Raw genomic sequence first — 17,189 nt, 5'->3', positions numbered from 1 at the left:
TTGAAACATTTGCATAGAAGCGCAATGCAGTTTAACCAAATGACTTTAAGCGGGGTACGTGGTTTTAAGTTTATTGGACAAGATCTTCACTATGGGAAAAAAAAATAAATCATGGGTTGTGATATTCACAATTTTAAATTCAGGTGTAATGAGCACTACTTCCATTGAGATACAAATATGCGATCCTGATTGTGTATCAAAGGGCATGAGTAGGAGGAAGAGAGGAAAGAGAGGGTATTCCATGCTGCATGAGAGCTGCTGCCACCATAGACTGAAAATCTAATCCAGCATCACCCTACATCTGACATTTGTTTTATTAGACACAACTATTTTTAAGGCACTTACTCCTCTATGTTAAATATGACTATCCTTATCTAGTGGGACAGAAAAAGTTCCAGAAAATAATATAGAAATAACGTGCAGCCAACAAGAATGATCTAATGTTATTGAATGGTTAAATGTATTTTTGTTCACACAGGAAATTAGCTGTCCTGTATTTTCTCCCTTACATTCCCTTTCTGAACAAGAAGCTTACTGACATTTAAAATTCAAATAATTTTAATGCTATTCATTAATAGAAACTTTTGTACTATAGTCCAGCTTCTGAATCTTCACAACCACAGAAATGTTTGTCATACTCGGTAAGTCTTAGCAGTATCAGACTTGTCAGAAGTAACACATAGTTTTCTTACTAGTATTTGTATGCAATCAAAAAGGGGTTTATATGCACTTCGCTAAAATAAAATTAGTACCTTTATCAAAAAGATCTTATTCTCTGCCAATTTTTACTTCCTTTAGGAAAGGTAAGCAGTACATACCATAAACTAAAATAACTTCTTCAGGGTTGAGTATCAGGTTTCCCCCCCCGGCAAGTAAAGAGAAAGTTCAACAGTTCAGAGAGCGACTGAATAAGTGTTACTGTCTGCATCAAGTTCCTCCAAGATGAGATGTGTTAGGATGATGTTCATTGTCAGCAGCAATCTTTTTCCTTTAAAATCTTCAGTGTCAGTACTCATTTCCCTGCTTTCACTCATCCATTCATAACAATTTGCTTCTTCCAAATTCCTTATGTAAACAATTTCACATTCCATTTACAGAAAGCTCAAGTTTTATCCATGTTTCCAACTCTTCTGTACCCATCAGCTCTAAAAGATCCCAGTCCTCCCTCATCCCTTTAGCATTACATGCCACTTTTGAGTTCCTACTTTCCTAAAGCAAGTCATCAACTATCTCTCTTTACACAAACATTGCAACTGAAATCTCGCAGTTAATGAAGTTCCAAACACTCCATTCATCATCTACAGAGAAGCCGCTTTGCAGAACAGCACACAAGCCCTCTGTGCACAGGGCATATGAAAGGATACACGAATCAAAAAGGAAAAATACAAAATTGAAATTAATAGTACATAATCCTCCCAGTAACCGTATTCTTGGAACGCCACTATGTTACAAACGTTGTAATGATAGAGCATAGAGTACACCTAGCCGTCTTTTTTTATGGAGTTGAGATTCACAAAAAGCAGAGATTTGTCTTTGGAAAGACAAAGTTGACATCATGTTAAAATCAGGAATAAGTCTTCTTTAAAAAAAAGAAAGAACATTAGTGAGTTTGAGATCAAAGACTTGTTAGGAGATCCAAGCATTGTCTTTATGATATACTGATTTTCCTCCACATCTGAAAAGCTAAATTTCTGCAAGAGTTTTAGAACTCAAGAGCTCTGCCAGGTACCTGAAATTAACATATAAAGCCCAAGACTGTATTAAGATATGATGATTTGAGCCTTCAAATACTCAAACCTATTTTATATACCCAAATCATAAAGGAGAACTGCACAGAACAATCTGGGAATCACTCAGATTTTATCCTGTTTTCCCATATCAAGTTTCTTCAATATAATGTTAATTTTGACATAGAGGAAACAATTTTTCCTGTGTTATTTGGTATATTTAAACATTTTCATCATGTGCCTACTTGATAAGGACATTTTATTGACAGCTAGGCAAGTTTGCCAAACATTCTCTTAATTGCTTATTATCCTTAAGTCTCAGCTTAATTTAATATAGGGTAGAACGCATTGTTTTGTCACCGAGATAATTTATCACTAATGTATCATTGAACAAGACACCACATACCCATCCTGAAGTCCTACTGATCTGTATGCAACACGCTTTGGGTAACTCATCACCACTTAGAGACCACTTCCAATTATGTGTAATACTAAAATTGCATTGAAAACTGCTCTTGGTAAGATTGCTGGTTTAAGAGACAGACTTGTCATCCCCATAGTCTTCCTCCCCAGACATAAATGTATTTGGGTGGCCAGAGGCACCACATTAAGTCACGTGGCTAGTCTGAAGTCAAAACAACATCAACAATGCACAAGGCAATATTCAGCAAGGATGCTGCTGTCAAGCTGAAAATAGCAAAAACTGAACCCAAATAATCAAGATATATATATATTACGTGCCTTATACTACAGTGAAAAGCTGATTGCCAAATAAGAAGTTTTCAGTTCAGGCAACCAAATGTACTTGTTGGTTCAGCAAACTAAATCTAACAGAAAAAACATACAAGATGTCAAATGCTGACCAGATAGCTTGCTTCATTCTGTGATGAAAACTAGCTTGGCTGACCACATCTGCTTAATGTTTTTTTACTATTCAGCCAAGCTATTTAGTCTGTCAGTTAACTGAAAATCTATGGCTTTTAGTTCCATTGAAGAGAAATCTGAAAATTTAAGATATACCATGCTATCCTACTGACATCCTGTTTTCATCCCTCTTTGATCAATATGATCCTAAGAACATTTATAAAGCAGAAAAGACAAGCATATTTTAGAAATGTGATCTATTAAACCTCATTTAAGGATGGGAAATACCTTTTAATTATTTAATTTTTAAGTCTAGCAATACATCGATGATGGTAAAAATGGACTGAACACTAGCCACAATAACAAGTTAGAGAAGCTACACAACCTCAGAGGTATTAGCAGTTCACTTTTATCTGCTACTGCAAGTAAAGACTGGTTGACTTGCATCACTGCTCAGTACATTCTGCTGCAGAGATGTACAGTCAGAAGCAATATTCGGTTGTACATATCTGGACAGATCACCCACCAAGAACTGCTAGTTTGAATTTACTCTTTCCAGCCTCCAGATGCTACATTGCAAGCCAAGCCAATGGAAAACAGTTCCGGTATTTTTTCAGTATTCGTTCATGAGCAAGCGGGGACAGTAAGGTCACATTAGTTACCAATGCTGAACGATGTTTTAAGCAAGACATTTTGTTGACAGCTCAGTTTAAAAAATCCTCAGGAAGTTCTATCAAAGAGCTTTGAGAGGTAACTTAGGAAAAAGAGCAGGTCTCCCTTTGTTTAAAGCCACACATCTGAATGCAGTATTCCACAACCACTATAATACTGGTAACAATACCATGTTCACCAGATCAGCATAAGAGATTTTTCAGATAAAGCCCAGACACACCAACAGCTAAGAAACAGTTCAAGATGCCAAACTTATAGAAGTAAATATTTTTTAAAGTCTTTTATAGCAAAGAAAAATATTATCCCACCTGAACTCCTCCTTTTTAAAAAAAAAAAAAAAAAAGTACAATTTCATTCCAAACATCACAACGCTCAACAAAGAGAGTTCATTCAAAGGGGGAAGAAAAGGTTAGGTGGTAAAGGTAGACCTGCAATCATTAGCCTTTTATTTCATGATTTAAACAGTGTGTGAGCAGGAACATAGGAGTTCAGTGATAAAATGAACAGCATTTATGATAGTAGGAAAGATGTAACAGCAGGGGCAAAATAAGGCTGAAACAGGAAGGTGAATTTCAGCACAAGACTGTATGGGAGAGAGATGGGGATTTTGCTCCATGCATCAAGCTAACAGAAAAGGATCACAAACCTGACATGAATGTTAAGTTGCCATCAATGTTAAGTCACTATTTTTGCTTTCTAAAATAGTGATGGAAGACCAGAATAAGATTGAGACAGTACACCACTTCACACCGTCAATTCTTTCATCTCCTTAAAATTCTGCAGAATATGATGTTGCAGCAAAAATACCTGGAATATTAGTGAATATCATCCTTTTATGTATTTAGTCAACCTGAATGAATGAAAGAATCGATCAGTATTTTCCAGCTCATCTCAATGACATTAGTCATAAGTGAAATAAGAAAAAAAACTTCTAAAGGAGGAGAGGGGGAGGGCAGGGTTGCCAATTACTGCAAAAGAAACATTTATTTCTGTCATGAAAACACCTAAATCCCTTTCATGCTCCCTCAATACAAAAAATATTTTTAAATATATATATAGCCGCCTTCTGCTCTTCCCAGGAAAGACTTGATCCCTGGAGAAGTGTTAACATATATTGGATGGTCATTACACGTATACATGCTAGTGTCTTGTGGAAAGCTGTCAGTATTCAGGTGGACCCTGAACTATGCATATTATGTCTTCTATCACATATCCTGTGACCCATATAGAGTAATTTAATTTTAGACCTATCATTTTATTAAAGAAAGGTATTTGAATTAGAGCTACACCATTTGTTACTCTCACAACATAGCTATGACAAGACAAACACGTTGTGACAAGCAGTTAAAAAAGTTAGACAAGACCACACTTAGCATTATCAGAAGTGAAAAACAAATGACAGATCAGTTTCCAGTATCAGGAACGCCAGCATCAAAAACTCTCTACTTACACAGGGTTAAATGCTTACTGAAACATTCCCCTTGGAGATAACAAAACCACATGGAAAACAAATGCATACCATGAATAAAAGCCTCAAGACAGAAGCTCTGAAAAATCTTGCTGAGGCTGTTTAAGATATCGTCACCTGGGTAGAGCCAGGCCAAAAAACATACCTCGCTCCCTCTCGGTCCCAGCTGCCTCTAGCACCTTCACACAAATTTACTTTCAGCGGTTTAAATTAAATTAATGGGCCCATTTGTGAACTGGCAAGAACAACTACCATGTGCTAACGCAGTACAGACAGTAGAGACAACATACTAAAGCGTTCCTGCTACACTTGCCAGCACTCATCTTTCATTCCATACGAAACACGCAACAAAAAACGCGCTTTAGCTGTCCGGTGTGCAGACACGAGTAAGGCGAAAACCCACTTTCGCACCACTATTTTCAGACGGGCGAAAGCCCTTGGGTCAGGTACGGCCGAGCGCCAGCCGCACCCGCGCTACAGGTGGAGGAGACAGGCGGCGGCCAGGCCCCTCCGCCCGGCCTGAAGCGGCTTACGGCCGGCAGGAGGCCACCGCCGCTCCCCGGCCCCGGGGCTGCCCCGCATCGCTTCAGGCCGGGGAGAAGTTCACCGCGGGGAGGGCGGGAGCGCCCGGCCGTGCCCGCCGCATCCCATGGCTGCCTCCGCGTCCCCGTCTAACCCGCCCGCTGCAGCCTCCGGGGGGAGGCGAGGAGCCGCAAGCCCGGCACGGGGCCGCGCCGACCTTACCCCCACCACCGCCGCCGCCGTGACAGCCCGGGCGGGATCAAAGGGCCCGGGGCCCCCGCCTGCCCCCCCCGAGAGGCCCCGGCGCAGCCTCTCCTGGGCCGCCCCCCCCCCCGCACTCACCAGCAGGACGGAACCGCGCACCACCTCGGAGACGCTCTGCCGCAGCTCGGCCGCCGTGCCGGGCTTGCTCAGCGCCCGCGTGAACTTCCGAGTCTCCGGGGCCATCAGTGCCATGGCTGCTGCTGCTGACCGCCGCCTCCGCGCTCCTCCGGCCCGGGCCGCCCGCTGCCCTCACGGCCCGGCCGCCGGGCGGCCCCTCAGGCGGGGGCGGCCCTTATGGGTGGTGGGGGGGGAGGCGGGCAGGGCACGAGCCCCCGCCGGCGGGTGCCGCAGCCGGCGCCGCTCTCCGGGCAGGTAGCCCCTCCCCCCGCGGAGCCGGCGCGCACCGCGCCGCGCCCCCCCCCCCTTCCCTGCACCTCTCCACACCACAGCCCCTCGGGCGCGCCGCCGCCGAGGCCGATTGGCGGGCGGGGCGAAGGGGGCGGGGCGAAGAGACGCGAGGCCCCGCCCCCACCTGTCCCCTGCGTGCGGCGGCTTTCCGATTGGGCGGCCGGTTACCTGCCCGGCTGCCACTCCCCACCCTCATTGGCTTAGGCGCAGGGCCGAGGCCGAGGTGAGGGGCGGGGTCGGCCGGCCAGAGCCGGAAGTTCCCGCCCTTTGCCCGGCAGGCCCCGCCCTCGACGGGGCGGGCTGAGGGGAGCGGTGGCGGTGGCGGTGGCGGTCGCCTCAGCGTTCCGGCGGCGGTGGGGCCGCGCTCGGCTCGGGCACCCCGCGGTGTGGCAGGGAGCAGTATTCGGCCCTGAGTCGGCGGCAAAGCGCGGGCGGAGCTGGGGGTTGTTGCCGGTGAGGGCCGGTGATGGCCGGTGATAAAGCGCTGTAAGTGGGGGCTGTGGCGGCCCGGCCCGGCCCGGCCCGGCCCAGCCCGGCCCGGGCTCTGCGACAGCGGCCCCTGCCCGTGTTTGTACCTGTATCTGTACGTACAGGCGTGATGTAGCGAAAAACAAACAAGTTGGGAAGCTGGCGCTGGAGCTGCGGCAGGCGCAGCTGGGCGCCAGCGTGTCCGCTTAGCGCTGGCCGTGCCTCCTAATGAAACTTCGGGTGTTTGAGGGTTTTTCCTTCGGGCGGTTTTCTCCTCGCAGATAATCCGTGGGTGAAGCTGCGCGCCTGTGCTCAGTTGCATAAAAGCACATGGCCGTGGATTTTTTTCTTTTGATTACCGTGAATTGTGCATTCTTCTGAGACAGTGGTTGGTGGTGCTGTCAAACTCGGCGGGTGCGCGGGCATCTGGCACTTCATGGCTACATTTAAATGCTTGGAGCATTTCAGACCTTGCAAACCTTTATCTTTTTACGCATCTCTCTATATAAACTAAAAACACTTTTCTACATGGAACTATATACAGCTTACCAATGGCTGAGTGCTGTGGGTGAGTTGGAGGGGTAGGTGCCTTTCAGGTGGGAAAAAAAGATCACAAAGTGCTTGTACCCGAGGTTGCTTACTCAAGAAATGCCTGCAAGAGAAAGGGCCTCCTTTTTTGAATGCTTCACAAATACATCCACAATTTATAAGATTCAAAATAGTTGAGGCAATTCTTTCAGAAAGATGGCAGATAAAAAGTCCAAATACACAAATGTATAGAATACGCTGAGGGAGTGTTTGTTGGTGAAGGATCTTTCCACTGATATTGTAGACATGTAGCTAAGGCTCATTTATTCAAATGTGTGATCTATGTTATTTTAGTAGGACGTCTGTCACAACTTGAGCATTCGTGTTATTTTATACCTTAAGAAAGACAATGCACAGAGAGGTAGACTCATCAGGCTCATTAAAGATACCTAGAGTTCCTGATCTCACAAATCCAAGACCTGGTGTGTTTATGAGTCAATGTTTAGACTGATAAATCAGAAAATTGGACACTGGTGAGACAGATTATCGGAATACAGAACTGGATGAGCAGCTATGTAAACATTTAACTAGAGTACCTAGGATGAGCTATCTTGGGATCATCTTTTTATCTCAATCTGTAGAGTACGTCTAGATCTCAAACCTCCACAAGTAAACATGTCCTAGATTTTGTATAAATAATAGACGAGCATTTTCTAAAATAAAATCATGTGCTATTTTCAAAGCACTCAGGTGCTTTGAATTCTGAGGGGGGAAAAAAAAGACTAGTTACTGAATTTATGTTTGCTTAAATGTAAAATGGCATAATTTAACTACATTTGCTATATATAAATATTTCTCTTATCTATTATGCAGCTTTGCTGGAAAAGGGACAGTGTTCCAAGTCTGAAGAAAACTGAATGATACTTGTGTAGGTAGAGATACATAGGAAAAATACATCAAATAAGTAAATGGTAGTTTAGGAGGACTGTATACAGGATACCCAAAAGATGATGTTACCGCAATCATCAAAGTTTTTTTTTTCAGCTGAACGCATTCAGTTAAAGAAAGAAAGTAAAAGCGACAATTAAAATGTGTATAAAACGAAAGGAAAAATGTGGAAGCTGATAAGCAGGAGTGATAAGCTAGCAGTTGTGAAACAATGAGAATGAATAATAGTAGCTAAATATAGGAATGAAAAGGCTTGTTGGCTAATGTACATTTTTTTAAAGGGACTACATTTTTTAAAATGTCGGGATCAAGAAAGAAAACATCTCGGCAGTGGCATGGTTTTCCTGCTACTTTGAAATATTTCATTTTTAAGTAACAATGATGATGTACAAGTGTTTCTTTTCTTTATTTGATAGAAACCTGGATAATGTGGTACTACTTATGGATATAATTGCACGTGTGTTATTCAGTCATTACTTAGTAAGGATGCTAAATAGCAACAGGTAAAGGTAAAAACATTTAAACTTTCAGGACCAACTAAGTCATGTCCCAGAATTCTATAGGATTCTGAATCATTCCTGGTAATATCAACCTATGTTCATTCCAGAAATGAAAGAGAGAAACTGACTTAGTGCCCATTAGAAATGTAAAGTAAAATGTTATTTGAGCTAAAATAAAACCTTTGGCAAAATCACGAAAGTCAAACATAAGAATGACATTTAGGAATTAGAGAATTTTGGAGTTTCTGATATCAGCAAGATTGGCTGGAATTTAGGCCTGCTGTTTAATGGGATTAGTATTTCACCTGGCAAAGGTAACTGTATAATTTTGAGCTTCTATAAAGACGGTATGCAATATTCTACTTAGTGCCAATATTCTATTTTAAAATATTTTTATACAAAACTTGCAACATATATTTATCTGAACATAAAAAAAATTACTAGATCTGAAAAGCAATTATATCTTGAAAATCATCATTGAATGGAGACCTGTTTAGCAAAGTACATCAAGGATTTGGTTTTATTCCAATCCTATTAATAATCTTTATTAACTTACATAAAGAAAATACAAAATGATCACTAATAGCATAGATGCAGTACAGCCATAAATGTTTATAGGGAGATGTTATGTCTGAAGCAGAGCCTGCCTTTTTGGGGGGGAGGTATGGGGGGGTGGATTGGGACTGAACTGTTTACTTGAATACAGATGAGTGGAAAGGCATCTAAGTAGAAAGAATATTAAGTCAAATTATAGAGGAGTTATAGTGTGTTTATGAACAACTCAAGAAGATTCATGCTTATGGTACAAATCTTGGATGTAAAAGCAGAGGAATATTAAGAAGTAGTAATAATGTTGTTGTTATATATGGCATTCATCAAACTATTACAAAAATAGTGGTATTGCATTTTAACACAAGTAGCTGACAAACTGGGAAACCCAGGAGAATCTGCCTTGCAGGGAGAGGCTGAAGAAGCATCTGTTTAGTGTATACAAAAGCTTGATCATAACGTACTAGGATTTGCAAGAGAAGAAAATTTCAAATATTAAAAGGCTCTTTAATCTGTCAGATAAGATGACAGTGAGAATCAGTAACTGGCAGGTGAAATTATACTAACTTAGAATAAGCACAAGATCCTTTTCTTTTAGCCACAAGAGGAGTTGTTTGGTATAATATCCTGGAAGACCCGCTAAACTCGTATCTCCCAAATTCTAAATTAAGATTCAATACATTTTCTAAATCCTGGGCTCGAAGTCATCCCTCAAATTATAGACTCAAAGCAAAATTCACGTTATAAAATTTCTTGTCTTATATTGCTATGGAGGTCATAATAACCTTTCTAGTCTGCAAATCCATTCAGTTAGGAAAAGAGCTGACGAGCTAATGGCCACCAAATCATAACAAATTATGTGGTCAGAGTAAGTGCTAAAAGAATAGAGGAAGCAAGGGAGTCCTCACGAAACATTAGATATGCAGACAGTCTGGAGGTTTCACAGATAATAAACAACTTAGAACTGGGTCTTAAAATCCAGAGAAGATGCATTGCTTTTTTTGTGCTCTAAAAGGCAGAAGCATAGGAAGCTACATTTTGATAGTATTTTAATTTAAACTGGGCTACTAGTTCTGTATAGTTGTAAAAATTTAAATAAAACAATACAACTGATGGATGGCTTTCTTAGCATCTTCAAACATACTAACCCGTTCCATGATGTGCTGGAGCAGGTTGATTTGAGCGCCTTTTTAAAATTCTCCCAATGCCCAAAAGGAATAATGGAGGGTTTTTTCTGCATCTGGCTAAGACTGACTTTTTCCCAGATACAGCTGATCTATCCTTCCAAATACTACGCAAGCAGCGCACAGAGATATTTCTGAATAGCAGCTTTTACTTCTTTTAGTTTTGGGTTTTTTCTTTTTTCAGTGGAATATAACAGTGTGCCCAAGTTTATGTACAGAAATGTACAAACATTTACAAATTACTTTGATTATACTGGTATACCTCATTAAATCCATAATATGTATTCTTAAGATAACATCATTTTTTATCAGATGGTGTCCCCAGGTCTGCAAACTCTTCAAATACCTGAAACCTGCTATTTCGTGTAAGGTAGAGGAAATGTGTATTTCCACTGAGTGAGTACACCATGAATTACTTTGATGTTGTTTCCTTTGATTATGTTAGTAAGAAAGAGCACGTATATGTATGTGTGTCTCTGTTGCTCCTAAATGGAAATGCAAAAAATATTCCTTTTTATTCCTTGCTTGGAAATTTGGGTATATCATGTGGTGAAGGGCAGGAAGATTTAGTGGAAGTTTCTTAGTAACTTCCAGCACATTACTGTTCATAAAAACTACATGCATTACCAGCTTTGCAGAATCATGTAATCCGTTTCAGTGTAACCCTGTGTTTTAGGCTTAATTATTGTAACTCTGCCAATAGAAACTTGAGGAAGGACCGAGTATGTGCTCTGTAATCATTCTACCCATTCAGGTGCAGTTCTAAAAGCTCATTTTTCCAATTATTTCTCATATTCAGAAGAGGTATTGCAGGATTAATATAAGCAACTAAATTTTTCTCTGCATTGAGGCATGGCACAAATATGCCTTTTTAAAAAAAAAAAAAGAAAAAAGCAGTGGTGGTGTTCCCTCTCATGCCCAAGCTGAACTCCAACTAGGGTAACTATATTTCTACGTAAATGAATTCCTGTGCAAGTTCAGGAGGATACAGAATAATTCACTTCCTGTCTTTTCCACTGACTCATAAGTCAATTATGACACTTCTTTCAGTTTATCAGTCAATTAATCAGTGTAATTCAGGTTTCGGGCATAATATTCCTTTTTCGGTGTTAGTTGTAGGAGCTTATCTGTGAGTATTAGTAAAATCTTTTGGGCAGTTAGTCATGTAATACGAACAGAATTTCACATAATTTTCTTCAGTTTTCAGTGGAGTACAACAAATGTGTGATTTTAAACCTGAAAGGGAAGCGAGGCAGAACTTCGGAGTAGCTACTCTGAATTTGTTGTAGATTGTTTAGGTTTGTCGAAACTCAGTTTAGATAGTTTGTGTTAAGCTGAGGTAATGAAGGCTACATTTAACAAAAGTAAAAATGGATGCATAAGGTTTTGTACCAATTAACTCAGGTTTCTAAAATATTTAGTTTAATTTCTATAATTTTAAGTATTTGTTTTCACAGCTTTCATTGAACTGCTGCCCAGGGTGGTTGTGTACTTTTAAGAGAGGCCTCATGTCACGTCATGACCACCAGCAGGGGCTTAAGTGCATACCATGGGACACATCTTTCTTTTATTATCAGCATAAGGGTTGTTGTAGCCCTTAGAAGAGGATTTTTCTGCTCAGTAGTGGTGGAGGTTTCCAGCTAAGCCAGACCATATGCTGATTCCCAGATTTCATATCTGTAATCAGTCTTTATTGATGTTGTCGAAGATGTTTCCATTAAAACCGCGGAATGATTCTGGCGCTTCAGTTCTTCAGTGTTCAGGTACAATATTTATTATTATGAAGCTACATCCCTTACTACACAAACCAGGAACATATTTCTTGCAGTGTTAATACTTGTGACTCCCCGCCCACTTTAGACTAAGAGCAGCATGGAGAAGATGGCTGATAACCTCCTAGCACATAAAAGTACTGACAAGGTCTCCTGCAGACACCATAATTCAAAGTAGTCTTTATGACTACAAATCCTCCATTATTGACTTGGCTGCTCATTCCCCAAATTTGGCATAGCTCACATTTCTTTCATTCCGAGTAGGCAACATCTTCATCCAGGGAGAATTTGGATAAATGCTCCTTGTTTCGAGGTCAGTTTAGACGCAGTTCCAAGACCTGAGCTGAGAAATAAGTAATAGGATGTGAGCTGTATTCAGCAAAGCGATCAAGCGGTGATTGTTTACACTGAATGTGAGTCCAAAAGCTCATAGTTCTTATCTCCATGGCAGAGTAACTGATGCGGCGGCGATCTTTGCTGGCATCAGGGAACAGTTTTCACCATATGCTGTTCACAAGAAAAGGAAAACAAAATTTTTTTTGTATAGTGCATGCTTGTCCAGTATCCATTACAGTAGTGTGTTTAGGAGCTTGTTTGTCCAGTATAAATATATACTCCAAAATACTAGACTTTGTTTCCTATGCTTTCTTCCTTGCCAGTTCATCTGGCTGTCATTTAGAATAATCATAGCAGTTATACTGTCAAAAGTAAATGTCATACACTGTCATAGAATAAAAAAACCTATACAATATTTTATTGTCTAGATATTTATATTTTTATACAATAATGAAGCTAATAACAATAACTGCATAGTGTCTAATTTCTAGTGGCTAAAGGTTTGGCAGATTTTGAAACTGATTGCTGTCCCATGGTTGATTTACATAAAGTAAATCAGTGGAAGCAGTTTTCAGACTTTTTAAAGTTATTTTTAAATAGCTGCAGGGCAATCTTAAAACAAAACAAAACAAAAAAAAACAAGCAAAACAAAAAAAAAGAATACATATCCAAACCCAAAAGAAATTATTTAGAGGGTTTGAAAGTTTCCTGTCCCTTTATAATTTTTGCATATTTGTAGCCTGTGATGGTATACCACAACAATAAGCCTTATTCACATGGGTAACCACAATGAAACTACTAGAAATAATCACATGAGGAACAGCTGCGAGAGTGAATTTGTGGATGTGGTGTAAATAAGAAAATCATAAAACAGAATGCTGAAATTATCGTGACTAGTACAGAACGAAGGGGCAAAAGTCATACATCTTTCCAAGAAATAAAGATAATTACTTCATAATCAATCCTGGGCTATATGACGGACTTTGGAATTTAAAACCTGATGCAATACTACCTAAAAGCAATAGCTCCTAATCAAAATAATAATTCAAATGAGTATTTGAAACCTTTCAAATGTCACCAATGACCAATGTGACTTAGGATAAAACTCAGATTTCTTAGAAGGGCAATTGGAATGCGCTTAGCTGTTAAGCACGATGGTCTTGGAGGAGGATCCCTGTGCATGAATCAATACAGACCGGCTCAAGATGCCTGCTGTCTCCTATTTTCCTATGAAACATGATGAATGGAAGCTCATGAGCATTTGTCAGCTTTCCTTTGCAAGGACAAGGGAAAAAAGTCATTTTAGATGTGATGTCCTGGGTTTTCCTGATGTGTGCCATTTAGTAGGCATTTATGTGGTTTTAAAAAAAAAAAAAAAAGAAATTTACATTCAGAACTGGTCTTGCTTGCTACAGAGGACTTACATCGCTTAGATTTTAAAACTCTTCTGTGTTCCAGAAACGACCAAACAGTCCTTACATTTAATCTCAACTGCATGCATGAACAAAATAAGGTGTCAATAAAATGATCAGGTTATTGTTTATTTGCAAGCTGCAGCTGCCTTGTTGTGTGTAGTATTATCTGTAGCAACCATAACATCTGAGAGGCTTCCAGAAGCTTATTAAACAATGTGACTAACATTTTTTTTTTCTCTTATAGAAAAGAGTGTGTCTCCTGGAATGTTTTTTAATAAAACATGTTCCATCCATCTGTCAACGTATTATCTTCTTTTTTCTGTTAGACAAGAAAAATTCACCTTCAAAGCCCGTGGTGCAGAGCGGGGAAAAAATTGCAGGAGATCCCTGGGAGGCTCTGGCTCCTCCATTGGAAGTCTCACTTGTCAGAAGATGGAGCAGCCAAACCCAGATTTATTTTGGAGCCGTGTCGTCCTTAGGTTCTCTCCTAAACACTCTGCAGCTGTCCTCTAAACTGATAAATCCTTCAGAGGCTAACATGGCTTATACTCCAAATATAAAAGCAGCTGTAGGGAGACGCGGGGCCACAGATTTACTGGCACATTCCAGTGGCTGCAGCAGTGACAAATTGTGTGTAAACCTCACGTTTGCTGTACAAACAACCATATAAACATTTTTATGTTTTACACATATCACAAGTAACCAAACATAAAGCCTTGCTTGACATTTCTTCTGATGCAAATTTTGTTTCCATTTCTCAGCATGGTTGCTCAATCCTATGATAACAGTAAAATCAGACTAAATACGAATACTACTTCTTTCAGAAAGCCTTGCATTTATTTCGCAAAGAGATCCATAAAACGTTGGGCCATGAAAAAGAGGTCTTCAGTGCTTATCATCTTTCAGATCTGTGTTCAAGTAACAGGCAGATTGGGTCAAACCGTCCTCTGTCCCTGTGGCTCGCTCAAACAGCATTCCAGCCCTGTCCTTCCTCACTTTCTCACTTTCTCAGGGTCATCTCCTTGCATCTTAATTCTAAGAAAAGGGGTCATCTGAGTTTGCAGAGCAGGGATCTGTTTGGGATACCATCTGTCTTACAGTATCATCCCTAGATTCGTTGTTTGCTGAGCCTTATTAAATCATGTTTCCATTTCTTTCTTCGGGTTGTATATTATGCTCTAGTTATCTTCACTCACAGTTTCTCCTTGTCCAACTTATTTTTTTGAGGAAAAATCCCCATGTCTTTCTTCCAACTCAGTCCACCCATTACCTTCTTTCTTTCTCTTCCTTTAGTTTGTGGTCTGCTTTAGTTTTGTTCCTTAGAGCAAACGCTGTTTTTATTGTTCTTATCACAGACTTTCCTGCTTACATTCTTCTTTGGATTACTGACCATGTAATTAGGAAGCCTGGAAAGGGATACAAAAAATGTCTTTAACCTGTTTTAAAAATTTAGCATATCCCTAACAAATTTAAAGGAGTGAGTCCCGTAAACTGGAAGGGCTGTTAGAAAATGCTGGTTGCTGGTTTAAGTAGATAATCCAATATAAGGTAAAAGAACCAGACGAAAGAACAAATAATTAGAGGTTAGGATAAAAAAAAAAGAAAATAAAAAAATCACACAAATACCAAAACAATGTAACAGAAAAGGAAAAGAAACAAAGTATTTAAGCCAGCTCCTTAAGTGATGTCCAGTTAGGACTAAGCATAGGAGGAATGGTGTAAAGGAAATTCTGACTTCCAGTTAACAATCCTGCTGCTGCAGTTTTAACTTCTTGTAATTGTAACCTAAGAGTTTCCTGGAAACTCCTAGCACGGAAACACATTCAGCCTACTGAAAAGCATGTTTTGCAAGCCAAACATTTTGCTTGCTGCTAAAATGAACTTGAAATCTGAATTTAGTCTATTTTTTAAAGTGTATCACACTTTAAAAAGCTGCGGTGAACCAAGGTAAATGGTTATAGGTCCAATAACTATGAGCTTAAAAAAGAGCAAATACATCAAACGGGAAAAAAATACATAATTTTGTTTGAGATCAGGCCTGTGAAAAACTACTGTCCTATGCCACCTTCTCCTTCAAAAATTAACTATTCCCTTGTCCACAAGTCTATATTGATTTAGACTGAAAAGAGCGAATAACTCTGATTTAAAGAGCAGCGTAAGCGGGTGTTCTAGAAAACTGAGACTGTGTCTTTCCACTCAAAAGAGTATTTTGTTCCAGCAGCCAGAGGACCTAATGAAACCTAACAGTCAGCTCCTTGAACATGGGTGCGAGCACCAGTAAGGGGCTGCCCTGCAGCAATGTCATGTCCACCAGCTCTGCTTGGCCATCAGCTGCCATCACAGCATCCTGTTTCCAGCCAGATCTCCAGCCCCTGTAGCCTTTCCATAGACCAGAGCTTCTCGTAAGATGAACTCATATCAGCTCCAGGTGTGGCAGCAGGGGTGTAAGCTCCAGTGTGGAAAAGTTGATGAGATCTGCAGGACCCCATGGAAGAGGAACCCCACGGGCTGTGCCAGATGTGGTGTATTGGCGAAAAATGCTAAGGAAAAGCCTGCTGTAATGGCTGGATACAGCAAAATCTGAACTTCAGATACTGGCTTCTACCACAGCCTATGTGCAGTGTCTTCACACAAATGCGTAACAAAGCCCTTTATACCTATGATTTTTATTATCATAAGAGTATTTTTTGGGTGGCAAAGAGTTGGCAGAATGGCTCCATCACGCCCCAATCAGAATAACCTGAAACAGCAGCTCAGTCAGAGAGCATTTTGGCTTTGGCAATAGCTGGGAGGTGTTCACTAGAGAGGGTGTCAGGTTGTTCGGGTTTACACTGAGTCCTGGCGAGGTACTGCTGCAGTCTTGGGGAAGCTGCAAATTTCCAGGAGCCCTGGGATGCCACCAAAGGCTTTGCATGTGACTCACACGTGGGGAAGGCCTAAGTGGCTCATTTACACCTAAAAGGCATAAATGGCTCGGTCCTGTTTTCAAAACAAAGTAGAGGTTTAAGGTGGGGTACATCTCACCACCTAAATAGTTGCCTAAAGCCCGCTATGTAGATAAAGGACAGCAACCAGTATCTCCAGAGGGCAGTTCATTTGATCTACTTCAGCCATTTACATTAGAGTGAGACGAATTGCCCTCTGGAGGTGTCTCTGTTCGTCCATCACCACTAAAGGAAGCATAATGCAACTGGTATAGATATGGATATCCATCTTTTAGATACCTAACTTTCCTCCCCACATCTGTCCTGTGTGAGATTCTGCAGCCTGAGGGAGGATGAAAGTATAAAACTGGAGCTTTGGCAAGGATACGGGTGGGTTATGCTTGCACCATGCAATCAAAATGAATTGTAAAACTTTTTAAAATCAGGGTGGCTTTCTCCATCAATGAGTTTTCCACAGTTGTGCCTCCCCCGTGCAGAAGAATCAAAGTTTTTCCTCGCAATTTCCTTAGCTGTTGCAAAAAGATTAAGGTTTAGTTGGTGGGGGAGGTTGAGGAATCCTCACAGGATAGCTCCTCTAGTCAATACAGCCCTGTCAGTGGGGTCAGCGCATGTAACCTGT

General features: G+C 40.8%; 1 protein-coding gene across 5 annotated transcripts in view; it reads right to left on the bottom strand.

Moving 5' to 3' along the window:
- Positions 1-5,954, bottom strand: part of DOCK9 (dedicator of cytokinesis 9) — a 128,284-nt gene extending 122,330 nt beyond the window's left edge. For all 5 annotated transcript variants that reach the window (XM_074562365.1, XM_074562411.1, XM_074562474.1 and 2 more), the window contains exon 1: positions 5,596-5,954. In XM_074562365.1, the coding sequence (XP_074418466.1) occupies positions 5,596-5,709 (114 nt within the window). In that variant the 5' untranslated portion in view covers positions 5,710-5,954. The remainder of the gene's footprint in view (positions 1-5,595) is intronic.
- Positions 5,955-17,189: the final 11,235 nt, after the last annotated feature.

Source organism: Larus michahellis, chromosome 1 (assembly GCF_964199755.1).
Source record: "Larus michahellis chromosome 1, bLarMic1.1, whole genome shotgun sequence".
Taxonomy (NCBI): Eukaryota; Metazoa; Chordata; class Aves; order Charadriiformes; family Laridae; genus Larus; species Larus michahellis.
The sequence above is the reverse complement of the archived record's forward strand: the minus strand, read 5'-3'. Positions and strand labels throughout refer to the sequence as shown.